At 42.3% G+C, this 14,549-nt stretch overlaps 1 protein-coding gene across 1 annotated transcript in view; it reads right to left on the minus strand.

Annotated features, from left to right (window-relative positions):
* Positions 1-535: 535 nt before the first annotated feature.
* PIEZO1 (piezo type mechanosensitive ion channel component 1 (Er blood group)) overlaps positions 536-14,549 on the minus strand; it is a 167,931-nt gene continuing 153,917 nt past the window's right edge. Inside the window, exons 41-51 of the mRNA XM_075281928.1 lie at positions 9,333-9,480; positions 9,032-9,246; positions 8,778-8,936; positions 8,545-8,692; positions 6,281-6,469; positions 5,816-5,908; positions 5,298-5,470; positions 4,780-4,902; positions 4,611-4,690; positions 2,528-2,723; positions 536-1,442 (exon numbers count right to left, since the gene is read on the minus strand). Of these exons, the coding sequence (XP_075138029.1) occupies positions 1,193-1,442; positions 2,528-2,723; positions 4,611-4,690; positions 4,780-4,902; positions 5,298-5,470; positions 5,816-5,908; positions 6,281-6,469; positions 8,545-8,692; positions 8,778-8,936; positions 9,032-9,246; positions 9,333-9,480 (1,774 nt within the window). The 3' untranslated portion in view covers positions 536-1,192. The remainder of the gene's footprint in view (positions 1,443-2,527; positions 2,724-4,610; positions 4,691-4,779; positions 4,903-5,297; positions 5,471-5,815; positions 5,909-6,280; positions 6,470-8,544; positions 8,693-8,777; positions 8,937-9,031; positions 9,247-9,332; positions 9,481-14,549) is intronic.

Consider the following 14,549-nt stretch of genomic DNA (forward strand, 5'->3'; position numbering starts at 1 on the left):
ATCATCTCCTGTGCCCAGAAGATCCAAACAGGAAGAAAAGCAAGTATGATGGGGTGGGTGGGCTTGCTTAGTTGGGTAAGGAAACAGGGAGGGGGATCTGAGTGAAGAGCAAGGCATCATGGTAGTTGTAGGATAAAAGAACAGGAAGCTACCCATGTAAACAAATGCAGAGGATACCAGGAGCTCCCAGAGAAAGCCAGAAATCACTCAAAACACTGCTATAGATATTTGGGTACACTTAATAGCATTAAGATCTTTTTTAAAATCAGGGTTTTTTTTTTTTACCTGGAAAACCCCTTTAAGTTTGGCAGAATAAAAATACTTGTATTTTACCAGCAAAATCTTCCACTTTAAATGCAGAAAGCAAGAGCTAAAGAAACAGGAACAATATAAAGACCACAAAATAAAGGGCCGCTAGGTTCTCATGGAATGACGGACCATAGAATGCTTCTTCCTTGTTGGGTCCAGGTGACCGCACATTCATCACAGAGTCCAGTTTCTTTCACAGATGCCGTATTTAATAATAAAAAACAAGTAACTCTGAAAACTTTATTTCATTTTGGTTTTGTTCAGTAAGCAGAAAATGCACCAGGAACCTGGGTGGCGTTCTGCTCAGTGATATTGCACATTGGAGGGCGCTCTTTGGCTTACAGTATTGATGTGAGGCACAGACTGATGCCCTCCAATAGGTAGTGTACGGCGGCCGCACACCAAGGCCTCCCCACAGTGGATAAAATAAGTTTTACAGTATATAAATAGCTCCTTTTATCACAAAGACATTTCAGAACTTTGGTCAAAAGTTCCAATTATTAAAATAAGTCTTAAGAAGAACTTCACCCCAGCAAGATCCTCTCTGTATGGTGCAGGATCTCCAAGTATTAAGCAGCAATACAGGCCTAGTGGTGAAGACTAGGGCTCTCATAAGGCAGCATCTCAGACTTAAGGTTTCCACCCACATAAGGTGGCAGCAGGAGACTGCATCAGTGTTTGAGGTTGACAAAGGCTTCTCAGACTTCATCTATTGCCTTCCTTGTACTGGACAGGTAGTGTTGACTTTCTGCACTCCATCACATAAATAATTTTCCTTCTGGAGAGCAGATATGCGCCTCCTACTTCATGTCACGTTCCTCTTCATTCTTGTACATCCAGCATTTACATCCAGTACATGCCTCGTAGTTTATGGTCACCATACTTAATCCTTCTCTACCGTCCACTTGATCATGGTCTCTGGTGATCGATATAAGAAGATAAGCTTGGCATACAGCTCTTCTTCCAGCTCCAGTTCGCCTCGTTCTCGCACCACGTAAATGTCCTGACAAAGCTTAAGAATGTTATCTACGCAAGGCAGCTCCTCAAACATGATGGAATGGGAGATCTCACTGAAGAAACCGCGTACAAACTTGCCAATGACCAGGACGATGGAAACGTAAAGACCCATAATTCTGCAGGAAACAAAGGTGAATTGTATTATAGCTCTTCTATAGCCTGAAAATACATAGTAACATGTAGGAAGTCATTGTATTTTAAAGAAAGTAGACAATACTATAAAAAAATAAATTGTGATGAATGTGTTTTAGCATTTTTATAGTGTGACTGAACAATGCAGTTTTCATCTGAAAGCAAGTACAGGTGAGACATAAGACTTTCTTGTGCCTTGTACATGCCACGAAGCTGAAAAGTGCAGCGCAAAAACTGCTACCGATATGGGGACCCTAAGGGTGCATTTACATGTGCTGTTTTGTGTTTGCTGCAGGTTGTCTGAATAAACACTAATAAAAAGGTAGGGAGATGGGTTCAAGTTTAGCCATTTCCCAAATATTAGGACCATTTTATAGACGTGATGCTATTGCAGGACAGGCCGCTACTGTTGCCTTCTTTTCCCTATTATAGGAAACTCTGCTGTATTAATGTGGGAATGAAGGATGCCAAACATCACAGATATAACAAGAATACTGGGGTGAGCTCAATGTCAGCTAGCTACACCCCAAGGTATACAGACAAATCACACATGATGAGAACCAAGCAGGAGCCTGGAATTACTAGGGGTTGGTTGGCATAGTGTTATGAAAATTTTATTACTCTTGATATATCACATATAAATACTATAAGCCTATACATTTTATAAGTATGTTGAAGGTTATTTCATGTGCCTAACAGAAGAAGATAAGGAATGTGCCGAGGGGTGTTTGGTGGGTGCAAAAATGTGGACCATAACTTCCTGCCTTGTAGATGATTATCATGACCCATTGATAAGTGCAGATATCTCCATATGACAATATAAAGCCTCGCTGATTTAGCCGACCATGGATAACCATTATTGATAATTACATTTTCCTAACACATAGCACAGCCCATATGTTTTATCGTGCTCCACCCAGCCCCCATTCATAATGTATAGAACTTTTCAGAAGCCTATTAGCCATTGGTTTGGAACAGACAGTACCGAGCACAGCTAATATGAGAGCTAGATTAAAGTGGGGAACCATCAAGAAGTAGTTTTAACCCTTTACAATATCACTGCACTTACCCATATCCAGCTAGGAAGCCCAAGCTCGGAGGACTGACTTTGTCATTAAATATAACCATTGGGAGGATGTTGCAGTCTTTCTTACAGTCCTCCAGGTTGATCACCCACCACTCCACAAAGCTGCTGCTGGAGTTACCATCACCTATTCGCTGGCGATTCAAATGCACCGTAACACTGAGGTAACTTTCCTCCTCATCTGAACAAAACAATGGATGACATTATAAGAACATCTTCATTCACAATGCTAAGACTCCATATAGGAATATATTTACTCACACAAGATTACACTACTGGTTATGTGCACTGAAGGAAATCAAAATATGGTAAACTAAAAAGTAAGCAAACCTATAGTGCTATAGTCTAGTAAGATTGTTATAGAGACTAAACACTGTAAAAGGGAGTCGGTCAGCAGTAGAATCATAAGGGCTAGTTCACACGTGATTACACGTGTGAATATTCCGTTGCGGCTCTCCACTCCAGATTAGGCCCAAATGAATGAGCCTAGTCCGGAGGGGGCTGTCGTGAGGCGGACACCGCAGCTGATTCAGCCGCAGAATCCGCCTGAATAAAGGGCAGCTCGGAACAAAGAACGCTAGCGGTCTATATAGACCACCATTGTGAGGGGGTGGATTATGACGATTCCGCACCAAAATCCGCCATGTGAACAGGGCCAAAGAAAAGTGTTCTCAGTACCTTGTGCTCCTTACACCTTTTCAAATGTGTCTTTGTTATTGATCAGTCTCTTGATTAAGCAAACTGGTCTTTTATTCATATGCAAATCAGATGAAAACTTCTTTTAGGGCGTTGCTCATACACCCCTAGCATCGTTGTCCACTCCTCAACACTGGAGAATATGAGCAATATCCCATAAACACTTTTTAGCTAATTTGTAAATGAATAAATGAGCGATTTTCTCAATCAATAAGATGCGATGGCCAATAGAAAAAGCATGTTTGTTTGGAAAGAATGTAAAGAGCACTACAAAGGTACCATGTTTATCAGGATTTTCCTCCACTCGCCTCCATTACCTACAGACAGCACAAGAGGGGACGATAGTGACACATGACTGCAGGTCACACACATTTTGCAGTCTGTAATCCTATTGGCACACAGAAATCTGCCACATTTGTGGACACTGCTTCTATGCAGATCTATTTATGTAGTATTTAAGAAGCTGTTCACGACTTGCTGTAGTGATCCTGACTTACAGCTTAGGTAAAGGATTCATCATGAATGCGATTCGCTATAGTTAAAGTTAGAAGCTTTGTTGCATTGCTAGATATAGACAGTTGGCGGTGAACATACTGGTGCAATTTTATCAATACAAAATCAGTCATTGTTCCATCTACATTTATACCAAGATTTATGGTACACAGCACTTACAACATATTTATGTAACTGGCATACCATTTCCCATCATTTATGCCAGAGTTCTGGTATAAAGGATTGTAAACTTGTTCTCTCCATATGACAGATTTATAAACAGGTCTAAATCTATAAATGGAAAGCAACACTGCGGACCTAGGTCCACAACAGGGAGTCCGAGCTCACTGGTAGCCAGAAGGAAGACTATGTGGACAAATCCGAATGAACAGTTAACTTTTTATTGTGATAGATAAAACCAGAAGAAGCACAACACGTTTCAGGCCAACCAAAAGCCCTTTCTCAAGTGCGAATTGACAGGTCAACATTGGGCCAGATGCGTCCCTGTTGTGGACCTAGGTCTGCAGTGTTGCTTTCTATTGTTTCCTCCTTTCCGGTGTAAACAGGTTGAACCGCTGCCGCCCCCGCCTTGGTATATACATGCAATTTAGGGTGTTGTGACCGACACAACCCCACAAGGTGAGAGGCCATCTGGTACTGCTGTCATTTTTGATACACCAACACATTCTATTTTATACTGCACTTAGTGCACTCAGTGTCTCTCTCCCATAAATCTATTAATGTGCAAGGTTTGACAGTATTGATAAAGATTTCCCACTGAGTCTTTGAATATAAGGGTTTGGAGGACACAAAACAAAAAAAAAAAAAAAAAAAAAAAAGAGAGAGAGTGAACATTTGCCTGCACTCTGAATTCTTGTACCTGGCTGCAGTTGCTTCACAGGATTTGCCTCTGGTCCATTGGGCGCTCTTATGTACTTTGGAAACAAGTTTGGGACACGGCTGTGGAGATATAGAGATTAACGTAACTAAGCATTGTGTATTCACTTTCATACATTAGTAGGGACAGTGTGTATTATCTGAGCCCTTACACTGGCGTATCTAGTGTGCCTTCCAAGAGGTCCGCCAACTGCGTCCGCACCTCACTTCCTGGCTCCAGGTCCTTGGTGTGCTTTTCTGAGGTGTGCTCTACAGTACCCCCTTTTGCCAAGTCCCTGAAATAAATAGAATTTGCAGTGGATTCACCATGTAATATGTTCATTGAATTAGCAAATATAACCAGAAAAGCCTGGTGATTTTTTTCTACTGCAATAGTCAATATCCATATTCACCATGCTAACCTAGTGCTCAGCATTAGACCTGCATCAGCCAACGTTTTACAATTGTTACCTTTGTGTTTGCTTCTTTATATTCTACCAGGAAAATGCTATACTTTAATACATCAATGGCAATGCCTTTGTAGGCAAACATAACTTTCAATCATTAGTTTATTAACATACGTCATAGTAGGATTCCCACCCAAACTGGCACCAAGTATATGCCCAAGCAATTTTCCCTCACTGCCTATTAGTTTTTGTCATTGCTGTGCCCTCTCCATGAAATGTCTTACCTCTGGAAGTCCCAAGTAAATCTAAGCGTAATAGCCGATGAACCATTCTTAAGTTCCCTCCTCATCTGCTCTCTGCTTGGAGGACTGATCCCCCATAGAGAGCCAGAGTTCCCCTCTATTTGTGCGGTCACGATGTCCTCATAACTGTACAAGGTAATGAACTGCATGGCAGTCTGAAATAAGGCAATAAAAGGTTACGTGTCACAGGTATATAGAGCAATAGCATATAGAAGGCCATAAGGCTCGGTGCATACTGTGTTTGATCATGGCTGCAGGAGAGTATACGGTTATTGTGGGGCTCCTCAGGTTGGAGTGATTTCCTTTATAGTAGAAAAAGAAAGTACACTAACACACACCATCCCGACTGGAGCCAAAGGAACACTTTTGATATCTGTCGTGTGAATGGAGCTCTATGGATATAGATTTAACAGCATGTACCCCAAATGCAGGGCTCTGACACAGAGTGCAGGCACCATGTAATGAGAACAAGGTTTAGGCTCCGTGCACACAATGCTTACCGGCTGCCTATCAAATTCACTGGTGAGTGCCTCGTATTCCTGAGGAGTGAAGGGTTGGATGGATTGTTGCTGAGCACTCATGGTGAAGAGCGGCTGAAGAGAGGATGGAAATGGAGAGATCAGAAAACACGTTTCAGTGTATAGTAAATATCTGGTATCCACAGTTTCAGCAGAGGGGTTATGCAAGACTTTATATTAAAGCCCCACCTTAGGGCAGATTATTAATATAAGATTGTTATAACATTGTGCAGTGACTAGACTTGTAGAAGGCAGCCCGGCCACTGCGCAGTGCATGGAGTCATCTACTTCTGGCTTCATAAATTTGTCTCAATTTACATTTTTGCTGATTCATACATTGCTGCATTATACAATAGCATAGATCAATCTCTCCCAATAACTACAGTCACTTCTCTTCCACCCTTTAATGTCCTGCCAGTACTACATATACCTGTTTGTCTTCCATACCTCATATCCACCCAGCTTGAAGGTCACAGTCACATCAATGGGATGGTTCACAACTCCCACAACAGAGCGCACCAAAGACATGAACAGTAAGGGGAACCAAATGATGCAGATGAGGAAAACAATGATGAGACCACCCATGCCATACTTCACCATCTTCTTTTTTTTCTGCCCTTTTGGTTGTGGATATTTCTGTAGAGAAGACAAATTGCAAAGTTGCTTCATTTATTCTAATCATATTAAATGATGTCCAAAACTCAAACAGGTCTGACTAAAAATCTACCATTTTGTCTGTGCAGTTTTAATGCCTTCCCTGTGTATGCCTAATCCTGCACTCAGCCATCTGTTCCCTACTTCTTACTAACACACTATTGCATTAATACAATTGGTTGCAATTGTCCCTTGAATGGGACGATGCAGCAACATTTAGTACTGTGGCTACTATGCGGACGCCATGCAGGGAGAAAATTGTCACACCAACTCAATGGCCTTTTATATCAGTGAGAATTGGCCCTACATCAATCTGATATTGGTGTCCTATCCTAAGCAAATTAAGGCTGGGGCCCCACGGGATGTAAACGTCACGATTTGCCCACAGCGGAGATGCTGCGGGAAAAATCGTGGCGTTTTACAGAGCAGGCAAAGTGGATGGGATTCATGTGATTCCCATGCCCACTTTGTGGAAAAAAACGCAGTGCGGACACGGCTTTGCAAATCGCAGCATCTCAATTATATCTACAGAAACGCCGACTTTCCCGTAGATATAATGGGAAGAGTAAGTCCGCGGAGGAAAACTCAGTGAATTCTTTCTTCAAAGCGCTGCGGAAAGAACCGCAATGCGATCACGCAGCGTTTTTTTCCGCAGCGCTTTGGCGCTGCAATTATGGCCTGTGGGGCCTTAGCCTAAAGGTTAAAGAAAATTGCATAATATATTAAAAATTCTTGAGAATTTTAAGAAGAATATAAGAAATACTTTATAAATTATTGTCAATTTAATCTCAAGCATTAAAGAGGTTGTCCAGGAATTGGAGCATCCAAAGGTTGAAGGAGACTTAAAGAGGTCTGTACACTAAAGATGGAGAATGATGACTCGGCCTTCTCAGTAACAATGAAACATTTTCCTCTGCTATAAGTAAGGGTGTGTCTGTAAAGCATCAGCAACTTTCCTGTCTGAACAAATAATAGCCACGCGGTATATTTGCAGTTTCTCTTATAGCTTTATACACAAGTGATTTGTCTGCAAAATCCCATAAGGAAAAAAAAAAATCTCTGCTGACAGAAATGAGACAATCCCAGATGTAGGTCTACATTGCCTTAGAAGCAGTGATAATATGCCTCGAGCCAGTGTCCTGAACAGTCAGCAATCTGTACGCTTCCTCAGAGTCTTTGCAGGCAGTCAGGGTCACACCTTATTCTGCTTCCAAGAATTAGGCTGTCATCTGAGTAATAGGATGGACGGTGTCCCAGAAACTTTCTATACATATACATTTTTGCAGCTGAACTTGGAAAAAATGCTAAATCGGTCATGCTACAATACAACCTAGACTAGACTAGATGAAGCTTATGTCTCCGTTATGTCACTGCTTATCATATGACAAAGGCTCAATAAAAGAATTGAAAAAAAAAAGCGCCTCCATTACCTGGCTACATAATATGTTGCTCTCTGTAACTTTCTTCCCTATTAGTGTGACAAGAATATGAACAGCTCATTTTATTCTTCTGAAAGTGACCATTGCAGGGCAATCATATGATGGCCAGCAATGTAAGGCCCCGCTTACATAGTAGACAAATGCTGGAGGTAAGTGTTGACATGTGTTACTGTATAACCCAGCGATGCCCAACCAAAGCTGCCGTGACAATCCAGGGGTTAAATGGCTGCCTGTCCCCTTTGAACTACATTGGCATCCTTAGGGTATGTTCACACAGAGTTATTTCTTTGTGTTGGGTGGAAAGTATAGGATAGTGTGGCTCTGAGGGTGCATTCACATAATGCGGTTACAAAACAGCAAATGGAAAATGCATGCAATTATGATGTGGTTTTTCTTGAGGTTTTCTAAATTTACAAATTTATCTTCCAGTTGTAAATTAAAAGACTGCGGTAAAAAAAACAAAAAGCCCATCAAAATGGTTAATTTTTGTCTAAGAGGTTACAAGGTTACACAGAGTCTGACAAAGTTGGGAAACACTACTATAACCGAACAGTGGCATACGCCGGCTATTGGTCACATCAGCATATGATCCATGTAGTTGTCAATTTTCATTCCTACCTTTTCAGTTTCACGACTGCATTTTATTATAAAGATATTGGCATATATGTCCTCTACACACATCCAGTTGGACAAGGAGAGGGTGGTATCAGTCCACACCCAGTCCATGACGGCCCGCAGCTCCACCAAGAATGGAACCAGACGGAACCTGTAATAGAGTGCATTTTGTTAAAAGTTTAGGTAGCACCATCTCAGAAGTCTGAACACGATTGTAAGCATTATAGAAGTCTCACCCCTGGAAAAGGAAGAGGTTTACATGGTTGTACTTCTTAGTCAGGAAGTTGCCCAGAATGCGGGTTGGGTATCCACAACGGATCTGATAGGCAGATAGGGCAAAGTAGATACATTTCACGAAATACCACAACTGTGCCACCGTGTTCTGACTAAACATTCTGGAGAGTAGAGAGGAAAAAAAGGTGCATCAGCTATGCCAAGTCCAAGGTGTATAGACAGCCCATGACTTGTGCCTTATAGCAAGGCTCCTCACCTTTCAGTCACTGCTGGAAGGATGAAGAACATCCAGACATGAATACCAATGACTAATATCACTTGGAAGATCAACTTCCCAAGTACGGTTTTCCTAAGGTACAGAGCTCGATCTATCACCATAGTGGAGAACTGTATCAGAAGCATAACAAGGAAGGCCTCAGGAACCTGATCATCGGACAATGAAGATGTGATGTCTGCGGCTGCTGAATGTTTCTAGAGGGGGGAAGACATTGAGATCATAGTTTCCAAATCACCATTTATAACCTCTGTGTCAATGAAATGAACCCAGAGTCACTTACTCCAAATGCCCAGAATCCAAAGACTATGATGACAAAGTCCACCACATCGGCAAGGAACATGAGAGCATAGACATCAGTGGCCGCTCTGTACTTTGTATGAAGGATGTCATGGAAGAAACCTTTCACTGGTTTGTACACTCCTTGCATTCTGTAACAGGATCATGGTTACAGGTCATCTCCTAGCATTGTACATATAGTACACGCAAACAACACAACACAAACACTGAGCTGACATTACACACTATCCATAGCTAGAATGTCATACCAACCTTGGACTAGTGTACTGTATAAGATCTTCCTGCACAGTGCCAAACATTTACAACATTGACGTTGTATGTGCATAGAAGCTGTACACATGATGCAAAGAGACAGCCAATCATAGCCATACGTTCTATCGAAAAACATATAAAAGTCTGTAGCTTAATAAATCCTGCCTGAGGCACATGGGTGGAGGCCCCCCTGAAAGTGCACAGGAAATCCCTATGGCATGGGGGATAACATACATCGGCTTTTAACTTATGTTCACATCTGTGTTGGAGGCTCCATAAGAAACCTCTGTCACAGATTCCATTATATTTCATCATTTTGAAAGGAAAAATAGAACTACAATGGAAGCCCATTAAAACCAGCAAAATGAATGGAGATGTGAACAGAGCCTTGCATGCTATGTTATGTTCCAACATACTAGCCTCATGCAATGGATAGACTATCCAGGTCCCCTACCTTATTTTCAGTCAAAGGTCTAAGCTAGTTTCCTAGAACCTGTTTCTTTACAAATGTAATATACACTCATTGACATGCAGATATGTAAATTATTACAGGTGTGGTCTGATTAGACACTGTGTCTTGCCACAAGAGGGCATAAAAGTATTTCCCCCTGCTGCCCTATAAAAAGGCTCTTAAAGACATGTCTGGCAATCAGTGATCTGTCACTAAGAGAGACACTACCCAAAAGTAGCCTTTTGTAGTAAAGTAACACTTTTGACCAGCATGGGAACAGGTTATGTGAGGGTGCACACACAGTGAGCATGCTCAAGATGGCCCAAACAGACCACCAATAGTAAGGATAGTCTGATCTGTCACACTTGAGCAGCAGCCATAGTTTCCTTGCCCACCATCCAGACACAGATGGCTCTTTCAGTACACACCCCAGTCTCTCCCAAGAGCATTTTCAGGGTAAGGGGGATATCATCTCTCCATAGGGAGAGACCAGCATTTAGGTGTGTGGAGTCTTATTAAGCCATTAGCGCTCCACTGTGCAAGGGAACATGGGAAGACATTAATTAATTAGGAAGACAGAGCCTCAGTCATGCAGCCCAATAGAGGGCGCTCCCTTTAACATCATGCCCGACCTTCCCAGAGGCCTTTGTTTGTAATGATGTTGGGATTTTACCAGGTACAGTCTCTCAGCCAAGGACAGCTGTTTCGGTGTTATTGCATCTCATCAGCCTGGTGCAGAGAAGACTAACCTGGCAGAGGTGAGAGGCTTGTAGCCAGGGTTAGGGGGATATCTAGCATTTTCAGGCAATTAGCTGAAGGAAATCTGGTTTCCCTGCATCCATAATGTGTCCTGCCTTTGACAGGCATATAGTCACGGACGAGAAACCTGGACTAGAAGATTATAGTCTTTAGCATCAAATCCAGATTCTGTTTATAATCCGAAAAACTAGATTTTGTGGTGAATACTTCAACCTTGCCTTTTCTGTGGAGCAACTCTTATTGCAAATCTTGTATCCAGGCTAGAGCTGGTCCAACAATGTACTATAGACTCCTTTCAATTGTGCAGTTTCCCACAATAAAGCTATCCCTTTGCTCTAAGCACTTACATATATCATCACTACATTCACATATATAAAATTCATTTCAGTAACTACTTCTTGGAGCATTATGTGTTATTTTTAGAGATGAGCGAACAGTGTTCTATCGAACTCATGTTCGATCGGATATTAGGCTGTTCGGCATGTTCGAATCGAATCGAACACCGCGTGGTAAAGTGCGCCATTACTCGATTCCCCTCCCACCTTCCCTGGCGCCTTTTTTGCTCCAATAACAGCGCTGGGTAGGTGGGACAGGAACTACGACACCGGTGACGTTGAAAAAAGTAGGCAAAACCCATTGGCTGCCGAAAACATGTGACCTCTAATTTAAAAGAACAGCGACGCCCAGCTTCGCGTCATTCTGAGCTTGCAATTCACCGAGGACGGAGGTTTCCGTCCAGCTAGCTAGGGCTTAGATTCTGGGTAGGCAGGGACAGGCTAGGATAGGAAGGAGAAGACAACCAACAGCTCTTGTAAGAGCTAAATTCCAGGGAGAAGCTTGTCAGTGTAACGTGGCACTGACGGGCTCAATCGCCGCAACCCAGCTTTCCCAGGATCCTGAATGGAATACACTGTCAGTGTATTCCCGTATACCCGATATATACCCCGATACCCGTTCCAACGGTGTGCCCCCCCACCTTCACCCCAGAAATACCCTGCAAGTCCCCTAGCAATAGAATTGGGGCTATATACACCCACAATTTTTACTACTGGTATACAGTGCCATTGTCTGACTGGGAATTCAAAGAATATATTGGGAATACAAATACCCTCATTTCTTGCTACTGCCATATAGTGCCAGTTTCTGACTGGTAATTCAAAGAATATATTGGGGTTACGTGCACCCACAATTTTTACTACTGGTATACAGTGCCATTGTCTGACTGGGAATTCAAAGAATATATTGGGAATACAAATACCCTCATTTCTTGCTACTGCCATATAGTGCCAGTGTCTGACTGGGAATTCAAAGAATATATTGGGGTTACGTGCACCCACAATTTTTACTACTGGTATACAGTGCCATTGTCTGACTGGGAATTCAAAGAGTATATTGGGAATACAAATACCCTCATTTCTTGCTACTGCCATATAGTGCCAGTTTCTGACTGGGAATTCAAAGAATATATTGGGGTTACGTGCACCCACAATTTTTACTACTGGTATACAGTGCCATTGTCTGACTGGGAATTCAAAGAATATATTGGGGTTATAAATACCCTCATTTCTTGCTACTGCCATATAGTGCCAGTTTCTGACTGGGAATTCAAAGAATATATTGGGGTTACGTGCACCCACAATTTTTACTACTGGTATACAGTGCCATTGTCTGACTGGGAATTCAAAGAGTATATTGGGAATACAAATACCCTCATTTCTTGCTACTGCCATATAGTGCCAGTTTCTGACTGGGAATTCAAAGAATATATTGGGGTTACGTGCACCCACAATTTTTACTACTGGTATACAGTGCCATTGTCTGACTGGGAATTCAAAGAGTATATTGGGAATACAAATACCCTCATTTCTTGCTACTGCCATATAGTGCCAGTTTCTGACTGGGAATTCAAAGAATATATTGGGGTTACGTGCACCCACAATTTTTACTACTGGTATACAGTGCCATTGTCTGACTGGGAATTCAAAGAATATATTGGGGTTATAAATACCCTCATTTCTTGCTACTGCCATATAGTGCCAGTTTCTGACTGGGAATTCAAAGAATATATTGGGGTTACGTGCACCCACAATTTTTACTACTGGTATACAGTGCCATTGTCTGACTGGGAATTCAAAGAATATATTGGGGTTATAAATACCCTCATTTCTTGCTACTGCCATATAGTGCCAGTTTCTGACTGGTAATTCAAAGAATATATTGGGGTTACGTGCACCCACAATTTTTACTACTGGTATACAGTGCCATTGTCTGACTGGGAATTCAAAGAGTATATTGGGAATACAAATACCCTCATTTCTTGCTACTGCCATATAGTGCCAGTGTCTGACTGGGAATTCAAAGAATATATTGGGGTTACGTGCACCCACAATTTTTACTACTGGTATACAGTGCCATTGTCTGACTGGGAATTCAAAGAGTATATTGGGAATACAAATACCCTCATTTCTTGCTACTGCCATATAGTGCCAGTTTCTGACTGGGAATTCAAAGAATATATTGGGGTTACGTGCACCCACAATTTTTACTACTGGTATACAGTGCCATTGTCTGACTGGGAATTCAAAGAGTATATTGGGAATACAAATACCCTCATTTCTTGCTACTGCCATATAGTGCCAGTTTCTGACTGGGAATTCAAAGAATATATTGGGGTTACGTGCACCCACAATTTTTACTACTGGTATACAGTGCCATTGTCTGACTGGGAATTCAAAGAATATATTGGGGTTATAAATACCCTCATTTCTTGCTACTGCCATATAGTGCCAGTTTCTGACTGGGAATTCAAAGAATATATTGGGGTTACGTGCACCCACAATTTTTACTACTGGTATACAGTGCCATTGTCTGACTGGGAATTCAAAGAGTATATTGGGAATACAAATACCCTCATTTCTTGCTACTGCCATATAGTGCCAGTTTCTGACTGGGAATTCAAAGAATATATTGGGGTTACGTGCACCCACAATTTTTACTACTGGTATACAGTGCCATTGTCTGACTGGGAATTCAAAGAGTATATTGGGAATACAAATACCCTCATTTCTTGCTACTGCCATATAGTGCCAGTGTCTGACTGGGAATTCAAAGAATATATTGGGGTTACGTGCACCCACAATTTTTACTACTGGTATACAGTGCCAATTTCTAACTAGGAATTCAAAATGCGCAAGGCTCCCGGAAAGGGACGTGGACGAGGCCGTGGGCGAGGTCGGGGGAATGGTTCTGGGGAGCAAGGTAGCAGTGAAGCCACAGGGCGTCCCGTGCCTACTCCTGTGGGGCAGCAAGCATTGCGCCACTCCACAGTGCCAGGGTTGCTTGCCACATTAACTAAACTGCAGGGTACAAACCTTAGTAGGCCCGAGAACCAGGAACAGGTCTTGCAATGGCTGTCAGAGAACGCTTACAGCACATTGTCCAGCAGCCAGTCAGACTCTGCCTCCTCTCCTCCTATTACCCAACAGTCTTGTCTTCCTTCCTCCCAAAATTCCGAAGCTTTACAGAACAATAACCCAAACTGTCCCTGCTCCCCAGAGCTGTTCTCCGCTCCTTTCATTGTCCCTCAACCTGCCTCTCCACGTCACGATTCCACGAACCTAACAGAGGAGCATCTGTATCCAGATGCTCAAACACTAGAGTCTCCTCCATCTCCGTTCGATTTGGTGGTGGATGACCAGCAACCCACCCTCATCGACGATGATGTGACGCAGTTGCCGT

The sequence above is a fragment of the Leptodactylus fuscus genome, chromosome 7, assembly GCF_031893055.1.
Source record: "Leptodactylus fuscus isolate aLepFus1 chromosome 7, aLepFus1.hap2, whole genome shotgun sequence".
NCBI classification, from domain to species: domain Eukaryota; kingdom Metazoa; phylum Chordata; class Amphibia; order Anura; family Leptodactylidae; genus Leptodactylus; species Leptodactylus fuscus.